Source organism: Phaethon aethereus (assembly GCF_964289735.1).
Source record: "Phaethon aethereus genome assembly, chromosome: Z".
In the NCBI taxonomy this organism is placed as follows: domain Eukaryota; kingdom Metazoa; phylum Chordata; class Aves; order Phaethontiformes; family Phaethontidae; genus Phaethon; species Phaethon aethereus.
The window spans coordinates 81,761,742-81,778,271 of NC_138577.1; the positions used below are offsets into that span (position 1 = coordinate 81,761,742).

Sequence of the window (16,530 nt, forward strand, 5' to 3'; positions counted from 1 at the left end):
CGGTGACGCCATCGGCGTGCGGCGGCGGCAGCGGAGGCCCCCGCGCACGTGTCTCCTAGGCGACCGGGGGCGCCGGCGGCGGGGCTGAGCGGCAGCATGAGGCGGCCCAACGTCTTGCTCACCGGTGCGGGGCGGTGGGGCCGGGCGGCGGCGGCGGCAGCGGCAGCGGCGGGGCGGGCCTCGGGCCGGCTCGAAGCGGGAGGACGGCTGGTGATGTTCGGGCCGCTTGGTTCCCCCCGAAGCTGGGAGCGGCGGGGCTCGGGCTGGGCCTGCGGGCAGACACCCCAGCCCTGCTCACGACCCAGGGTGATTTGGGGCGTCAGGCCCCTGCGGAGCCGGTGCCGGACTGCTCTACGTGAAAACTTGGGGCTTTACCGTATTAGTTAGGGATTTTAAGTGAAGTAAGGTTTACTTGTGTGTCATCCCGGTGAGAATAACAGTTCTGCACAACGTGAGGGTTTTCATCATAGTTTTTTTTTTAAATCTCTAGACATTGTTCATATTTGTTTTTTCTTGTTGTGCATCTTTTTGCCCCCTTTTATGAACTTGCCAACACTGACTGACAAAAGCTTTCCTTTTCACTCCTTAGAAGGTTACTTGAAGAAGACTTGCATACTGTTCTCTTACCGTTTTTTATGGGGTTTTCTCTTTAGGTACTCCAGGTGTTGGGAAAACCACACTCGGAAAAGAACTTGCGTCAAGAGCTGGGATGACCTATATTAATGTGGGTGACATGGCAAAAGAAGGTAGGCCATATTAACACAGTAGTCCATCAGAGTACTTAAGATATTTTTACATTGTATAACTAGGTGCTTGTAGTGCATGCGTTACATATTAAATGAAAAGGCAATGAATTTGCTTTAACAGAAATGGTTTTGGTGGCATGAGTTCAAAAAGCATTTATGTAACAGTAGCGTATTTTCTATTAAGTAATAAATAACAAACTTATCCTTATATGGATTTGTAAACAAAGTGTTCCTTGCTCTGTACACTATCTTTTGTTTGCACCCCCCTGAAATAAACATAACAATATAAATAATTTTAATAACTGCTGTTACTTTACAAGCTTCCACAAATTGTTTTTGCTGCAGGAGAACTGTATGAAGGTTTTGATGAAGAATATGATTGTCCGATTTTGGATGAAGACAGGGTAAGTCCAACTTCAAAGCCTGCCATATTTGTATTTTGACTTTCTGTAATTTCAGATCAACTTGCCTATCTTCATTTCTTTTGTAGGTAATTGATGAACTAGAAGATAAAATGAGTGAGGGTGGAGTTATTGTCGATTATCATGGCTGTGATTTTTTTCCTGAACGGTGGTTTCATATAGTGTTTGTACTTCGTACAGAAAATTCATTTCTTTATGACAGACTTGAAAGCAGGTATGTCAATGGAATAAAAGAGGAGTGAAGTACTCTTTTGTGACTTCATTGAAGATTTTTCTGGGGCATAAATTACTAATTCTCTATAGAATACTTTATAGTTCTCTGCATAGCTAAGACTGTCTCTCAGAATTGTTGTTGTTTTCTAGGGGCTACAAAGGGAAAAAGCTGCAAGACAACATTCAGTGTGAAATTTTTCAGACACTTTATGAGGAAGCTATGTTGTCATATAGAAAGGAAATTGTGCACCAGTTACCCAGCAACACTCCAGAAGACCTAGAAAGAAATTTGGATCAGATTACACAGTGGATTGAGCAATGGATGAAGGACAACAATTGACATTTGGTGAAAAAGTAACTGTGCTGGATCGCTTCCTGGGAGGGTTTAATAAAGGACATTAATTATTCTTGTATGATAAATTAAAATTAATTGGATGGTAATTTGATATGGGTGGGGACTAGGTGAAGGTTGAGAATAGCCAGATTGTTAAGGCTTTGTAATAGCCCCTGAAGCACTCTATGAGGGCCACACAGGAGAACTGACACAGTGACGATTCAGCAGTCAATGAAAGGATGAAGATAACATGATTGCCCTGAGTGGCAGGAACTAGGTTCAATAACTGAGAATTTTTTTGGATCTTAGAATTAAAAGGAAACCCTCCCCCTGCCAAGAAAACTGTAGCATTCTGATAACTGATGGTAGTTGAGGAGCTTTTGACAGTATCCTGAAAAGGACCTAGTCTGTTTCTGAATTTTTAGACTAAAAACTGCTATGGACCACCGTATTCTTGAATGTGTGGAGGCTAACATAGAGCAAGGGGTGTAGGATATAGTTTAAGGAGGTTGCTTTGTTTTGGAGGGAAGAGAATCGACATGATAAGAGATATTTTAAAATAATTACCCAGAATCTTGGGAATTTCTTATGGTGCAAAGAAACATCAGCTATATCTGCACTGGATGAATAAGTTTTCTTTCTCCTTTTTCTCTCAGTATTCTACATCACCCATCCCAATCATGGAACATATTTATCGCTGTAAGCTTATCTAGGAAACATATCATTCAGCAGGATAGGAAACCTGCGGCAATGCAAAACATGGTTATGCTTAAAATACTGGCAGCCATCTGTTCTAATTGCTTGTAAAGCCTGGCTCCCAGGAAAGCATGGCTGTGCAAAAGTAGAAATAACCTTTCTTCACTGAAAAGGTGGCTTCTAAAGCCTTATGAAAGGTTCTGTAGAAAATGCTTGCAAATAAACTTCTTGTATACATGAGTTTGAACAGTAAAACTCTTATTTGCTTGAAAATTTCTATTGTAAAGAGTATTATGGTTACATATTTAAGATTCTTACTTTTTATTCCAAATTTGGTTTAGACTTTTTGTGAGATTTACAGAGGAATACTGCATTAGCAATTTGACCCTTGTATAAACTAGAACCATGAAAAATCTGGAGTTTCCTTGCAGAATCGGGACCAAATGCTGTGGAAACGGGTGCATACGTGTATTGCTCTTGAACAGCCCCTTTCCGGGTTATTGCTTGAACAGGAAACCAAGCAGAGGCTGATCTCTGGCCTGGAAGTGTCTGGACAATACCAGTTCTTGAGAATGCTTTGAATGACCACGTCTTGTAAAATCGTGTTTTTAAAAGTTGGTTTGGGATTTTTGTAAATGCCGTTGTGCTCGGGGGCGAGGGCTGTAGGCAGAATATATACCGCTATTAAAAAACGACAACAAGCAAATCTACTGCTGGCTCAAGCCTCTGCGTCTCTGGGGCTGTCGCGTCGCTTTCCGGCTACAGGCGTGGGAGGGACGCGGTGCTCCCACCGCCCCTGGCCCGCCCCGGGGCGGGACCTGCAGCGCCGAGGCCGGGCGGGCGTCCGGGACCGGCGACGGGGACGGGGTGGCGGCGGGGCCCTGGCAGCCCCAAACCCTCCTGGAAGTGGCCACGCACCCGCAGGCTCCAACACTTAACTCTAATGTTGCTTCGCTGCTTTAACTACAGAGTTTTTCTATTTTTCTAGGTAAAATATTTGTTTTGCGGGAGGCACTGCTCGCATGCCAGTAAGTGAAGTGCCCTCAATCAGAAAAAAAACGAACAACCCAACAGGAGGAGAAGATGGAGGAAGCAGAAGAGGATGACATGACATGTGGAGACTTGGGAAACGGACTTGGGAGAAGACCTGGAGGTGTTTATGAAGGGGAAAATTTACAAAACTCCTATTCGTTTCGATCTAGGAAGGGATCAGGAAAGGTTTGTAATTCTCTCATGTCAACAAAGAGAGTGGAAGAAAGTGATGCTGCAGCTCTTCCCACTTCAGAACGGAACAGTTTTTACAACAGATCATCCAGAAGGCCTGTTACTAGTTCAACCCGACAAAATAGCTGCGGTAAGAGTAATTTGGAAGTTAATTATTCACCATGAGAAAAATCTCTGTTAGGAAAACTGACCAGTCAGCTGCTTCACAAGGTGTCATCAAGTATCATTCAAACAGTTTGCTAAAACACTCTGAAATCTCTAAAGGGTTCCAAGACGCATGTGTGCGTTGCACACCTGCTGGGATCCGGCGCAGCCCTGACAGGTTAGCCGGGGCAGCTGGAAGTCCGCTGTTACTGTCGCTAGAGGAGATGGTCAATGCCACTTGGGCAGCAGAACAGCCTCTGTTCTGAGATCTTCCTCCCAAAACATAAACAGCAGAATTGCTTCTCAGTCAACGAGGCTGTGGCCCTTCTTAGCGTAGAATCACCATTTTTAAAGTGTTCAGTTTTGCATTTGAAAGTGACATGTAGTGAAGAGCACTGTGTAGTGGGGGACAGCATTGTTTTTCTCTAAATATATGTATGAAATTGAATGGAATTGCTTGGATTCATGGTTTATTTAAGTGTGTCTTCCTAGAGATTGTATCTAAAGCTTACGGCTAAATATTCAAAATCCTGTTTGGTGTTTAGTTGAAATTTGTGAATTGGCATGCTTTTGGGCTTAAGAAGTTGTTTTTAGAACCTACACATCTCCATTCTCCCAGTGTTGACATTCATTTTTTTGTAAAGACAATGCTGCTGTGAATAGAATCAAATACAGGCAGTGCTGTTCGTTAGCTTTAGTGGCTTTGCCTTACATTTTTAGCTATTTTATGTATTTTGACTGAAGTATTTCCAAGTCTCCACTATCGTTTCCACACACCGCAGTCAGCTAAGCCACATAATTATTTTTTATGGGTTTCAGCATCTTCAGTGAGATGTTAAGAGACCAGCGTAATTCCTATTGTTTTCACTGTCCTTCTGCTGGTCTCTGTATAATGCTTGTCTTAGATCTAGGTCTTTTACACAGCAATATCCATGAAAGCATGACTAAGTCCACATGAACCTGACTTTGATTTAGTAGGAGGCTTCATCTTAACATATCTCTGCAATGGTCTGCTTAACAAAAAAAATACCAGTAGTAACTGCTTGTTCTGAGCAATATTGGATCTTGTGGGATACTCCACCACTGTACTTGGTCTTTGTCTCTTGAAAATTGCTCCTACTTCTAAATAGTGCTAGTTGCTGTTGTGTTCAGTTTGGTTGTTGAAAAGGTACAATCTAAAAAATTATTTTTTGAATTAAGATGGCAATTTTGCTGTGTACTTTTTTTAAAAAAAGGAAATGCTAAAGTAATTGTCTCTATTTAAGGTCTCTTTACAACTGATCTGGTTTTCCTATTGCACTTATTTAACTGTGAAACAATGTTTGAGCTTACTATTTATGTATTTCTTAAACCTGTGTATTAGCTCCAGAAGAAAAAAACCCACAAAGATGAAAATCTACATCTGCATGTTACCTGTTTTCAGGGTAAAGCAAATTATCATGGCTTTTTTGGTAAATATTTTAGTATCTCGTTTAGAATCTCTTATCAATTTTACAGAATCCAATACTGAAGTGTCAAATGAAGAACTGAAGCAAAAACTTTGGGAAGCTCTAGAGGTTAGTAACTGTGCCAAGTGTGCTGCTTTTGAAATACACATTTCCTTTTAATGTAGCAAAGTAAAGCATGGTGTTAGTGTAGCTTCCAATCTTGGCATGTCCAGAATTTTGGATAGATTCAGGTTCTTGAAATATGGATTGCTAGTTGGAAGCCTCATTAAATTTTATGCCAGGAAATCACACTGTGAGACGCAGTTTATACTCTGGTTTTTTTGGTTTTTGTTTTTTTCAGGGGGAAGAGGGGGAGAAATATTTTTAAAGAAGTAGAGAATATTAAAAGGATTGTACTCCTTTTCTAGAAAGTTTTCTTTTTTTATTAAGCTTTGGGCCTGAAAATCTGCAGTGGAAACAGAATAGTCTTTGGGTTTTTACTGCATTTTTGTTGAAAGGTAGTTAGCTCCTACGTTTTAAATCTGCTGTGGTTAAATGTGTTGATGTATTGGAATCAGTCCAGGCAGAAAGAGCAGGGTGATCTCAGCTATGAAAATACACACTTCATCTGCACTGTGTTCTTTAACCTCAGGATAGCCCGTGGTAGGTCATTTTCAAGCTGTCTTAGCATAAAGAACCTTCAGTTTGCAGCAAGTTAAAATGTCAAGGAACCTTACTCATTTTCAATTAGTCAAAACTGATAAATTGTCACTGGTCCCAGATAGAATTTCAGTACCAAATACTGCAGCAATAGAACGGGAAGAACTATGAAAAAATGTTTGACCACCAGTGAACAATTGAGTGACCTAGGTAGGTGTTAAAGAAATACTAAGTATACAAAGCAGTAAATTTTCTTTTAACACTTGGAAATCGAAAAACTGCCTTCTGAGGGGGAGGATGTTGCATAAAGATGTGATTAGCATATACGTGGAGCAGGAATCTGTTTTGTTGTTGCTATTGTTTTGTTCTGGACAAGTAGTGGTTTTGATCTAACAGTTCTAACATGATATCTGTGCTATAGAGTATGGATATTTTGTATAACGTATAGTACATTATATTAATGTAGTATTTATATTTTAGTATACATTTGTAATATTTACTATATATTATATCTGCTGCATATATTTGCATGCATGTATATCTGCTATTCCGTTTTGCTTGCTTATTTTAAAGCAGACCTGTGTTGGTACATACAACTTCTTTAGCAAGGAAGAAATACAGTGTTTAGTGTTTTTTTTTCCAAAAACACTGGGAGAGAACAGAACAAATAATAATTACAAGTATTCTCCTTTAAGGATTTTGTGCTAACATGCACTGTTAACATTTCTTCACCGCAAACAAGCTATTAGTCAGAAAAGAATCATATTTGTTTTTTTTAAAGAGGGCAAATTTACATTGCTGTTACAATTGAGTTTTAACAGAATTACCTTGGCTTTTATTCAGTGTACCTATTTTATTTTGTTTCAGGAAGTTGAAATTTTGAAAGTTGAGCTTGAAGCATCACAAAGACAGCTTGAAGGAAAAGATGAAGCCCTAAAAATTCTGCAGAGCATGGTAGGAGTTGTTCAGAAGTCATTTAGGTACTTAGTTGTAAAGGGAAAAAACCAGAAGAAATCTTCCTGCCATTCATCATCAAAACCCCCCAAACCTTAAGTTCTTCCCAGGGCTATAATTTAAAGTATTGAGTCTGCAAGTGTCTATGGACTCAACTTCTACAATTTACTACTTTCTCTGCATGGAACCATTGTTGTTATTTAAGAAGACTTGACTGTTGTCACAAATTCTCATAATTTTGTCTTTGAGTATACTTGAAGATTTAGCTATATAAGAGTAAGACCTTTTTTGCAGTCCTTGAAATTACAGAGCTTGAAATTCTGCAAAGCACAGATATTTTCAGTTGACTACTCCATCTGTTGTCTTAGAGGACAGTGTGCATTAAATTTTAGGTCAGTTTTTGTTCACATTTTGTAATATTTTTATTCGCTATCACAATTAATGATGTTGAAGTCAGTTCCTGTTTTTTATCCTACTTGCATAACCCATTTATAGTTCTCCAGTTTCTACCCTCAGATATTCTTTGTAAGTTACACATGGGACAAAGTACAAATATATTGTAACCAATTTTTTAAGAGCTGATTTTGTGGACAAGCCCTAAAGATGACGTGATCTTATTTTAAATGACGCTACATTTTTCAATAGGAAAGATTATGGGATCGAAACACAAGTTTGTTACACAGCGTAGCTATTTAGTGGCTTGGAATTAGAAGTCCCTGGGACTTGCAAGCAAGCTGCTAGAGTTTGTAATTCTGCACACTCCTGTTTAACTAAGAGTGTGAACTACACTTGATGTAAAACTGAAAATTTGGCTAAAGCCAAATCAAGTAAACTTAATTATAGTATTTGACAGTGTTATGCCTTTTTTGGCAGGCAGTATTTAATAAAGCTACTAGTCATACAAAAGCAATGCTTCAGAAAACTGAGGAAGAAAAAAGAACTTTAGAAAAGGTAAGGGTGCATGTTTCCTTCACATCTGTGCAAAAAAATAGAAGTTGATTGGTACTAATAAAGGGTTATAAAACTTCATTTAAATCAGTACAAATCTGCCATTTGTTGTGGAGGTTTTTTAAAGTATTCTTGTTCCTGTTTAGTAGAAAGGAAAAATGTTAATGTATCACTTTTTTGATCGAAGTGCTTTCATGCTACAGTGTGTACAAATAATACCTGATACTAGAGTTCTCTTTGTACTTCCAGATGGTCTTTGTTGTGAGTTTCACAGTCATTCATAGTGAGTTGCACTATTTCTTACTTATTAAGCTGGAACTTCCCAATGAGTGTAAGAAATGGGTGCCTGATTTTCATAGAGAAGATGGGGAGGAGGAGGAAGGTGGCATTGAGCAACCATGTTAAACTGAGTTTTATGTTTTGCTTCTCTTCCTATGTGACCCTTCCACAGAGCAGTAAGGGGGCAGGAAAATGTGATGGCATGGGTTTCTTTTTGTCATAAGCCACTACAAGCATTAGTTCATGCAATGCAGTCTGGAATCCATAGATTAGTGATGCAGAACCTTTTTGTTGTCTGGCATCAAATTTTTAACAGTAGCATAGATTGTCATCATCATTGGTCCCCTAGATCTCTGCCAGTGCCAAATTCAGCACCAGCAGTTCCTCTTCTTCCTTTCAGTGGGAGGCTTGTAATGAACTGCTGCAGGTTTGTTTTGTTTCCACAGGAAATAAACATTTTGCAATGGGAAATTGAATTTGATCAGGATAGATTTAAAAACATAGAGGACACATGGACAGAAAAATATGACAGGTATTTGACTTGTACTGTGTATCTTTGGGTGTTTTTTTTCAACTGCTTTGAATGCTATATGTCATCTTTCTTGTGTTCCAACTTCGCTTCATCACGTTTTCTGGGTTTTTTGTGTTTTCCTAATTTCCATCTAGATTTGGGAAAATTTATTTAATTTTCATGCTAGTCACATTTGTATTTTTCAATTAAAAATACTAAAATTATTAAGCCTCAATTCTTTAGTGTATATATAGGCTAGCTTTCCTAGGCTGGGTTTTCATTTTCACCCTATTACATTGTTATGTTAGCCAGCTGGAGCCAGACTGTCCTTATTCACTTTAAACGTAAATGAGGCATAGAAAATAATGGTATGTGCATGCATGTGGAAATATCATCTGCTGGTTAATCATTGCTTTATTTTCTTGCATTGTATGTATAAGCATACATACAGGTAAAATGGAATGCTTTTGCGAGAGGCTGATCAACGAGTTCTTTGTTTAAATAAGAGTTTCTGTGGACGGACAGCAGGTGTGGTTAGGCAAGCAGAAGATGCCAGAGGCACTAACTAATAATGCAATAACAGACCTTGAAAAATGTGACCAGCAGGGTCACTTATTTAAATGTATAAATGGTATCTCTGGTGTCTACCCATCAGATTTACAATTATTTCAGCAGAGATATTTATTTAAAATGCTCAAACTTTGAATCAAAGAATAAGCCAAAAGTTCATAAACTATTAATTTGTAGGCAGAGTTTTAAGATACTGGATCTTGTTCACAGGTCAACTTAGTTACACTTGTTAAGAGATACCTCTTGAAATACCCTTTGGCTTTCCTGATATATGAGAGTAGGAAGCGTAGCCAGGTAGTTTGGAGCAACAAAACTACTGTTAACTGTTGAAAGCTAAAGATGTAGCTTCAGAAAACTGCAAGTCAGGAGCTCAGTCTGCTTTGCAAAATGGTTTTCCGTTATCTGAGAGAGCAGGATGAAAGAATGTGTATTTCCCTTTGTTTATACAAGTGAAATAATTCAGGTTACTGTTTAGTTTTAAACAAAACCAGGAATTTAAAGTATACTGCATTTACTGACAGATGAAGACATGCACCAAATACACTGTATTGCTTTAACATTTAGGACTCTTTAGATTGCCACTTTTCTGTTCAAGAAGGAAATACTTGACTACTTCAAGGAAAAATGCATTATAAATGCATATTGTATGTTCTCAGGTTGCAATACTTGAAAGTACAGCTGTTCTTGAGAACAGTATGAAAAATACAGGAAGTTTACTTTCTAAAATTAAGACCAGAGCCATGTTGTCACACGTCCAGTAACAATTTCATTCTTTCAAGGAAGTAAATGTCTAGTGAGTGTTCCACAGGCTCACAATTACAGATTTCTTTGAATTTCTAATGGTAATGTGATACTTAAACTCATCTCACGTTAAACTCCGAAGTTGTTGGCACCATCTGCTTAGACGTGAATGATTTTTTTAATTTTATTTTTTAACATTCACTTAGCATACTTGGATATGTTTAAATTGATTGTGTGAGGGTGTGGTTTCATGACCAAGGTAAGCCTGTTTGAACAGCGCGTCCTATCTGGGTTGCAGAGAAACCTCTGTATGAGTGCAGAGATTCTTGGTTTTGCTTCTTGTGGAGCCACCTGCAGCCTGGATAATGAGGAGTGACTCCAAGAAGCCAGCCTGGCATAGCCTGCTTTCTTAGCCTTGGTCCTGTGCCAGTCAGACCAAGCCTACACACAGAACTTTCTTCAGAGAGTTAGTTAGGAGTAGTTTTAGATTGCTTATTAGCGCCTGGCTAGCAGATTTGGATCTAACAACATACTACATATTATTGGTACAGATATTGTTATGGAAAAATTTCACAATTTTTTACATTAAAAATTTCCAAAGTGAGGAAATTGTTTGTATAATGCTGCATGGATAATATCTTGCCAAACTGAGGACTCAGCTCTTTTCAGTTTTGATTTTTTTTTTCAATCTTTTCAGTATTCCTAATTTTAATTTGTAGAGATATTAGAGACAATGTTTCAACAGGCTAATTTTTGTTATTTGAGTATTATTATTTGAGTACCCATTTAAAAATATTTTTTAAAAGATAATACAGCCTTTTTCTAACTTCTTCAGGATATATTGTGAAAATGCAGCTCTTAAGGAAGCATTGAAAATGAGAACAGAAGAAGTTAAAACTCTTAAAGCTGAAAATGCAAGTAAGACACCAACGGCTATTCCCCTTCACATAACTGTTTCTCACGAATAATTCGTGATTTAGCTACGAAGGAAGCTTTCTGTCGGGATAAGTCTGTTGTTACTGACAGCTTGTATTAGTGGAGATGTAGAAACCCTCTTTAAACAGACAAGTTGTGTCTGTTTTTCTTCTCACATTGTCACATGCGTTAAAAAAAAATGTGAAATGACAGGAAAAGTCAGGTATGCATAGCTTAAAGAGTAGATCGGGCGTGTAAGAAGTACACCTATTCTATATAACTGGTGTGGTGACACTGGGTATGGAGGGACGCAACCTGTATGTGCTCCCCATCAGTCCTAGAAGGCGGCAAGAGCAGCCAGGGGAGCCACCGAATGCTCCTGCTACAATGACAGTCTGCATCAGAGACATTCACTTTTGATATATCCACATGAAGATTGCCATAGCACAAACTTTGAGGTGTTAGGCGCCTTTATAGGTGCCTAAAGCAGTCTTTATAGTGGAGGTTTTCAAACTGCAGGTTATGCAGGCATCTGGCCAGGTCAGATAGCTCAAGCCCCCTTCCCCTTATTTTTTGTTTCCGAAAAGCTTTAAAATAGCTGACATACATGATGATCTTCCCAATATTGTGTTATTCTAAAAGAGCAGCTGCCTTAGTTCTAAGTGTACAAAGATATGAGCCCTTAGTACTGAGACAGAGCAGTATATGAGATGGTATCTCTGTAAGTGGGTCATTACCTCCTAGGAAAGCACAGAAGGAAAGACAACTGGGATCTGAGTTTCTAGATCTACGTAGTCTCATCACGTTCCCAAACTGATACTTAAACTACAGAACTGCTTAAATTGGGTGTAGTTAAACCCAGAAATTAAGAAATCAGAGCAGCAGACTTTTTAATCACTTTCCTTGTTTTATTTCATAGTCCTGAATCAGCAGTGTTTGGAATTTCTTGCAATGTTAGATGTGAAACAACAGAAGGTTGTTCAGGAAAACATGTCTTTGAATAAAAGTGACATTACAGATTTTACAGGTCTTGAAGTAAGTATGTCTTATATATGTATTTTTCAAAATGACTGGTTCAAAGAAATGTTTATATTCAAAATATATAGATAAATTTTGCTTACTGATTATTTTTCTTTGAACCCATTTTTAACTAATGACAGTATGCCCTTGCATGGCTGTTAATCAGTTTTCTCATTTGTAGTAGGTCGTGATTCCTATCTAGCAAAGAAGGAGTAGACAGAAGGAGCATCATGCTATCTTTCAAAAGCCGGCATGCTTATTTTGTTCTTCCTAATATCTTAATTCCTATGCTTTGCTTTATTGAGTGAAAAAAAAAAATCTAATGCGGTCTGCAGGGAGTAGCATACACAAGCCAACAATTTTTGCCTTTAGGTTATCTTGCAGAAAAACATGTTTCACACGTGTGGTTGTGAGTCAAAAGAAATTGTGCCTAAATCTGTTGTAGCTTGCTTCCCCTGACCCTTACACTCCCTTTGTAGATTCAGGATGGTTTTGTGCTAGTCATCTGGCATCTCTTGGATTGCATTGTGTACACAGATAGATACTTAACTGGTGGTTTGTTTTGGATTTTAAGCTGGCGGTTCTTGGAGCCTGTACCTGCAATACTTCTGGGGGGCAACCTTGTCCCTGTGCTAAAATGGCAGCTGTAACTCGAAAGCAACTTCTTCATCTCAAGCAAGAGGTAACCCTGCTTGGCTTAGATACGAACAAGCAGAGTGGTGGTGTGATCAAAACCAAATAAAGCCAGAAACACTCGACTGTAGCTTACATAAACTAATGTCTTGAAACAAGAATGCTTCTCAGAAATTGTAATGTTTGATTGTAATGCTTCCAATGCCCTAACTTTTGCTCATATAAAACTGTAATTATGGTATTAATCAGATTTACTAGTAAAAAAAATTTAATTCTTTTTTCTTCCATGCATACTTTTTAATCTAAAAATATGTATGCACTCTAAGTGTATACACTCTGTAAATGCACACACAGTGTGAATGTGGACTACCACTGATGGGGATGACTCCCCTTTCACTTCCTTTATGGCAATGCGTTCCACCCCTCTCTCATGTTGACATCAGTAGTCACAAGCCCGCTCACTTAGCTAGGTCAGGAAGCTGATCTTGCTGAAAACTCTGTATTTACATCACACTTAAATCAATAACATGATTTTCATGTTTTTAAGATTGTTAATTTAGTGAAATTCTATAGCTGTAGATAGAATAATTTTTCTTCTAATTGTATTTGACTCTGCAAATGTGGTAACCATCCTCATAGTCCCGCTGCAGAAGTTCCAGCTGATTTACTGGTTTTGAAAATAACTACTGTCATGTCCCTTTTGTGCCACAGTTGTTATCCCTGACATAGATACCATTCTTTTGCTCCTTTTGCTCCTGGCCCAACTGGCATGGGACATTAATGCCATCCTCAAGCCCTTCTGCATGTGCAGACATTAATAGGCACTGCTGGCAGCTTGTCTGTGTGGATGGGTGGTGGCATGTGCATGCATAGAAGAGGAAGGGTAAGGACTTCAATACACATTTCAAAATGTATTTCTTAATGTGGCATGGAGACACTTCGTTTGGTTTCTACTACTTCCTTGATTATATTTATTCAAAAGTTGTCTTGTTTTAATGGCTTCAGTCTGTTTCTTAGTATACATTTTAAATCTGCTATTCGTTCCAAATTGCTTAATATACTTTAAATTTTCTCTGAATTCAAACCAGATTGAAAATCTGAAGAAGACTAAAGATGAAGCTTATATAATGGCAGATGCTTTCAGAATTGCATTTGAGCAGCAGCTAATGCAGAGGAAGGATCAAGCCCTCAGGCTTGCAGAAGTGATAAAGATTAAGAAGGAAACGAAATTTATAAACTGGAGAAGTCTGAAAGACAATGGTAACTGGGCATGCTATATATCTGTCATGGTTGAATATAAAAGAAGTTAGCTGACAAGCAACACAGGCAGACCTTACTGTATTAAATGTATGGTTGTGGTTTAATTGCTAACTGAGGCTTCTGAAGACTCAAGAAAAAAGGAACAAAGATATGTCAAAACTGTAAATACGTTAAATAGTGTGTCATGTAGTTGAAGCATTTCTACCAGGAGCTTCACATGTGTAGAGTAGGGTGTCTGTGTATAAGTGGAATATATAAATACTACTGTAGGACATTGGAGCTACCAGTCTAGCTTTTAATGTAGCCCTTTTTTGTTACACTTTCATGAACTGTATTATCTGAGTGAAAACATGCTTGAATAAATAAACTGTTATTCAGGATGACAATAACATTCTGGATATTAAAGATCTTTATTATAAAAACAGCACAGAAAAGCTACCATCTGGCAAGTTTAGCCTGGTCATTTTAGATACTATTAGCAATTTAATGTGCTGGGTTTTTTTCGAATGATCTCTATATAAGAGTTAGGGAAGGAGGAGAAATGCCAAAAGTATATACTGAGCTTTCACTGAAACACTAAATAAATACAATACAGTTTTTTATTATGTATATGTGTCTACATCAGTATTTATTACTCTTCTTACACTTCACATGGGCATCCACGAGGTACAAATCATTCTGTAAAAGAGGAAGCATTCTTCTTGTCCTTTTATTCTTTAAGAAAAAGGATAAGGAGAAGTATTTAAGTGCTTATGTCATGGTCAAAACCACAGCAGAATTTAGGAGCAGCACTACAAGATACATTTGAGTCAGCCATTAACCTGAAGGTGCCAGGCTTAGTATTTTGATGGGTCTTCTAGATTCCTTGAGCAGCCTCAGAATATAATACTGAGACAGCATATACCTTGAATATCTGTTTCCCCTATACCAATGTAATTGTTTCCCAGTTCTATATCCCAATATATATGTTTCATAATTTTAATGTATTTTAATCTTTTTAGAAATATTAGCAACTTTTAAACAGCTTGTGTCAAAAAAACCTTTTTTTTTTCAGGCTATCTACTGTTTAGAAACAAATTACCACAAATTATTGCTTAACTAGAGTGTTTGCATATATTTTCCATGCAGTGAAAAGAATTTTTTATTTTCAATTTGCCCATATATAAAATGAAAGATCTATTTAGCCTTTAAGTAATACTAAGGGTGGTGCTGCATGCAAGTAACCTGCCATGTTACATACAGTGGGAGAAGCTGTAGCTTGCATTTCCCTTTTAGAGGAGATCGTTCAGAATCCAGTTACATGCATGCCCATTTTATCCCAAAGTAGTTTTTCTCTTCCTAAGTGCCACAGGTCATGTACTTTTGTTTTCCTTAGGACGTGTCAAATTACAAGGGAACAATAACAGTCTGGGACAAAAACTATCCAGCCTGCTGTCATCAGGTGTGGACTGCAGGAAGGTGGAAGAGCTAGACAATCTTCATGAAATCCTGAAGATATTAATAGATTTGGTTGGTATTTGTTGAACTATTCATCGTGAGTCATTAGGGGCGCAAATATAACTGTTGATATACATAGACTGCCTTGTTCTTAGCTTATAAACTAGTTTCTTTTCTTTCTCTTTTAAATCAATACCCAGGTAAATGACAAAGAGGAGGCTCTGGCTCATCAAAGAAAGGTTAGTTACATGCTAGCTCGTGCAATGGAGACAAAAGAGGATGTTTTGGAACGGGATAAAGGAAGTGGCCCACTGGAGAGTCATCAGTACAAAGCCCAGGGTTCATCAGGCTCCCTACACTCCTGCTGCAAAAACCTTCATTCTCAAAATAGTATTTCTTCAGTTCCTAGTGCAAAACCATTTGAAAATCCAAAAATGCTTCAAAAATCACACTCCTGGCCAACTGACAGTACATGCTATGAAGAGAATAATCCATGTGAAAAATCAGACGAAACTACAGTGATCTCTATATAGCCATCTGCTGGAATAAATTTATTTCTTAAAAAAGACAGATCTTGTGGAAATGCCTAAAACAATCCTGTGATTACATTACTGCACTCCAAACTAGGACAGTGCATTAGCTGATACCGTGTTGGACTTGATGATCTTAGAGGTTTTTTCCAACCTTAATGTTGTATGATAATAGCATGTAACTATTGCTTTGTTGAAACATCCCGATATAATTACTTCAACAGTAATTTCCAAACAAGATGAAACAGCTCTCGATTGCCTTGAACCCTCGCTTTTGCCTACCCCTTCCCTGACTCCGTATTACCTGAATCACAGAATCATTAAGATTGGAAAAGACCTTTAATATCATCAAGCCCAACTGTCAGCCCAACACCACTATGGCCACTAAACCATGTCCTGAAGTGCCACATTTACATGTTTTTTGAACACTTCCAGTGATGGTAACTCCATCACCTCCCTGGGCAGCCTGTTCCAATGCTTGACCATTCTCTTAGTGAAGAAATTTTTCCTAATATCCAATCTAAAACTCCCCTGGTGCAACTTGAGGCCATTTCCTCTCGTTCTATTGCTAGTTACTTGGGAGAAGAGACCAACACCCACCTCACCACAACTCCCTTTCAGGAAGTTGTAGAGAGCGATAAGGTCTCCCCTCAGCCTCCTCCAGACTAAAGAACCCCAGTTTCCTCAGCCGCTCCTCATAAGACTTGTGCTCCAGACCCCTCACCAGCTTTGTTGCCCTTCTCTGGACATGCTTGAGCACCTCAGCATCCTTCTTGTAGTGAGGGGCCCAAAACTGGACACAGGATTCAAAGCGCGGCCTCACTAGTGCCGAGTACAGGGGCACAATCACTTCCCTACTCCTGCTG

The 16,530-nt window shown here is 38.5% G+C and overlaps 2 protein-coding genes across 2 annotated transcripts; both read left to right on the forward strand.

Moving 5' to 3' along the window:
• Positions 1–96: 96 nt before the first annotated feature.
• On the forward strand, positions 97–1,721 carry AK6 (adenylate kinase 6; the record flags this gene model as incomplete). Its single annotated transcript, XM_082013508.1, has 5 exons — positions 97–124; positions 654–746; positions 1,092–1,150; positions 1,237–1,382; positions 1,532–1,721. 5 exons carry the CDS (start codon positions 97–99, stop codon positions 1,719–1,721), a joined length of 516 nt encoding a protein of 171 aa, XP_081869634.1.
• A 1,758-nt stretch (positions 1,722–3,479) lies between these two features.
• CCDC125 (coiled-coil domain containing 125) lies at positions 3,480–15,667 on the forward strand (the record flags this gene model as incomplete). The annotated part of the gene is made up of 11 exons (XM_082013110.1): positions 3,480–3,765; positions 5,277–5,335; positions 6,734–6,820; positions 7,694–7,771; positions 8,494–8,579; positions 10,705–10,787; positions 11,704–11,819; positions 12,379–12,486; positions 13,526–13,697; positions 15,073–15,206; positions 15,335–15,667. Exons 1-11 carry the CDS (start codon positions 3,495–3,497, stop codon positions 15,665–15,667), a joined length of 1,527 nt encoding a protein of 508 aa, XP_081869236.1. The 5' UTR covers positions 3,480–3,494.
• Between the last annotated feature and the right edge of the window lie 863 nt (positions 15,668–16,530).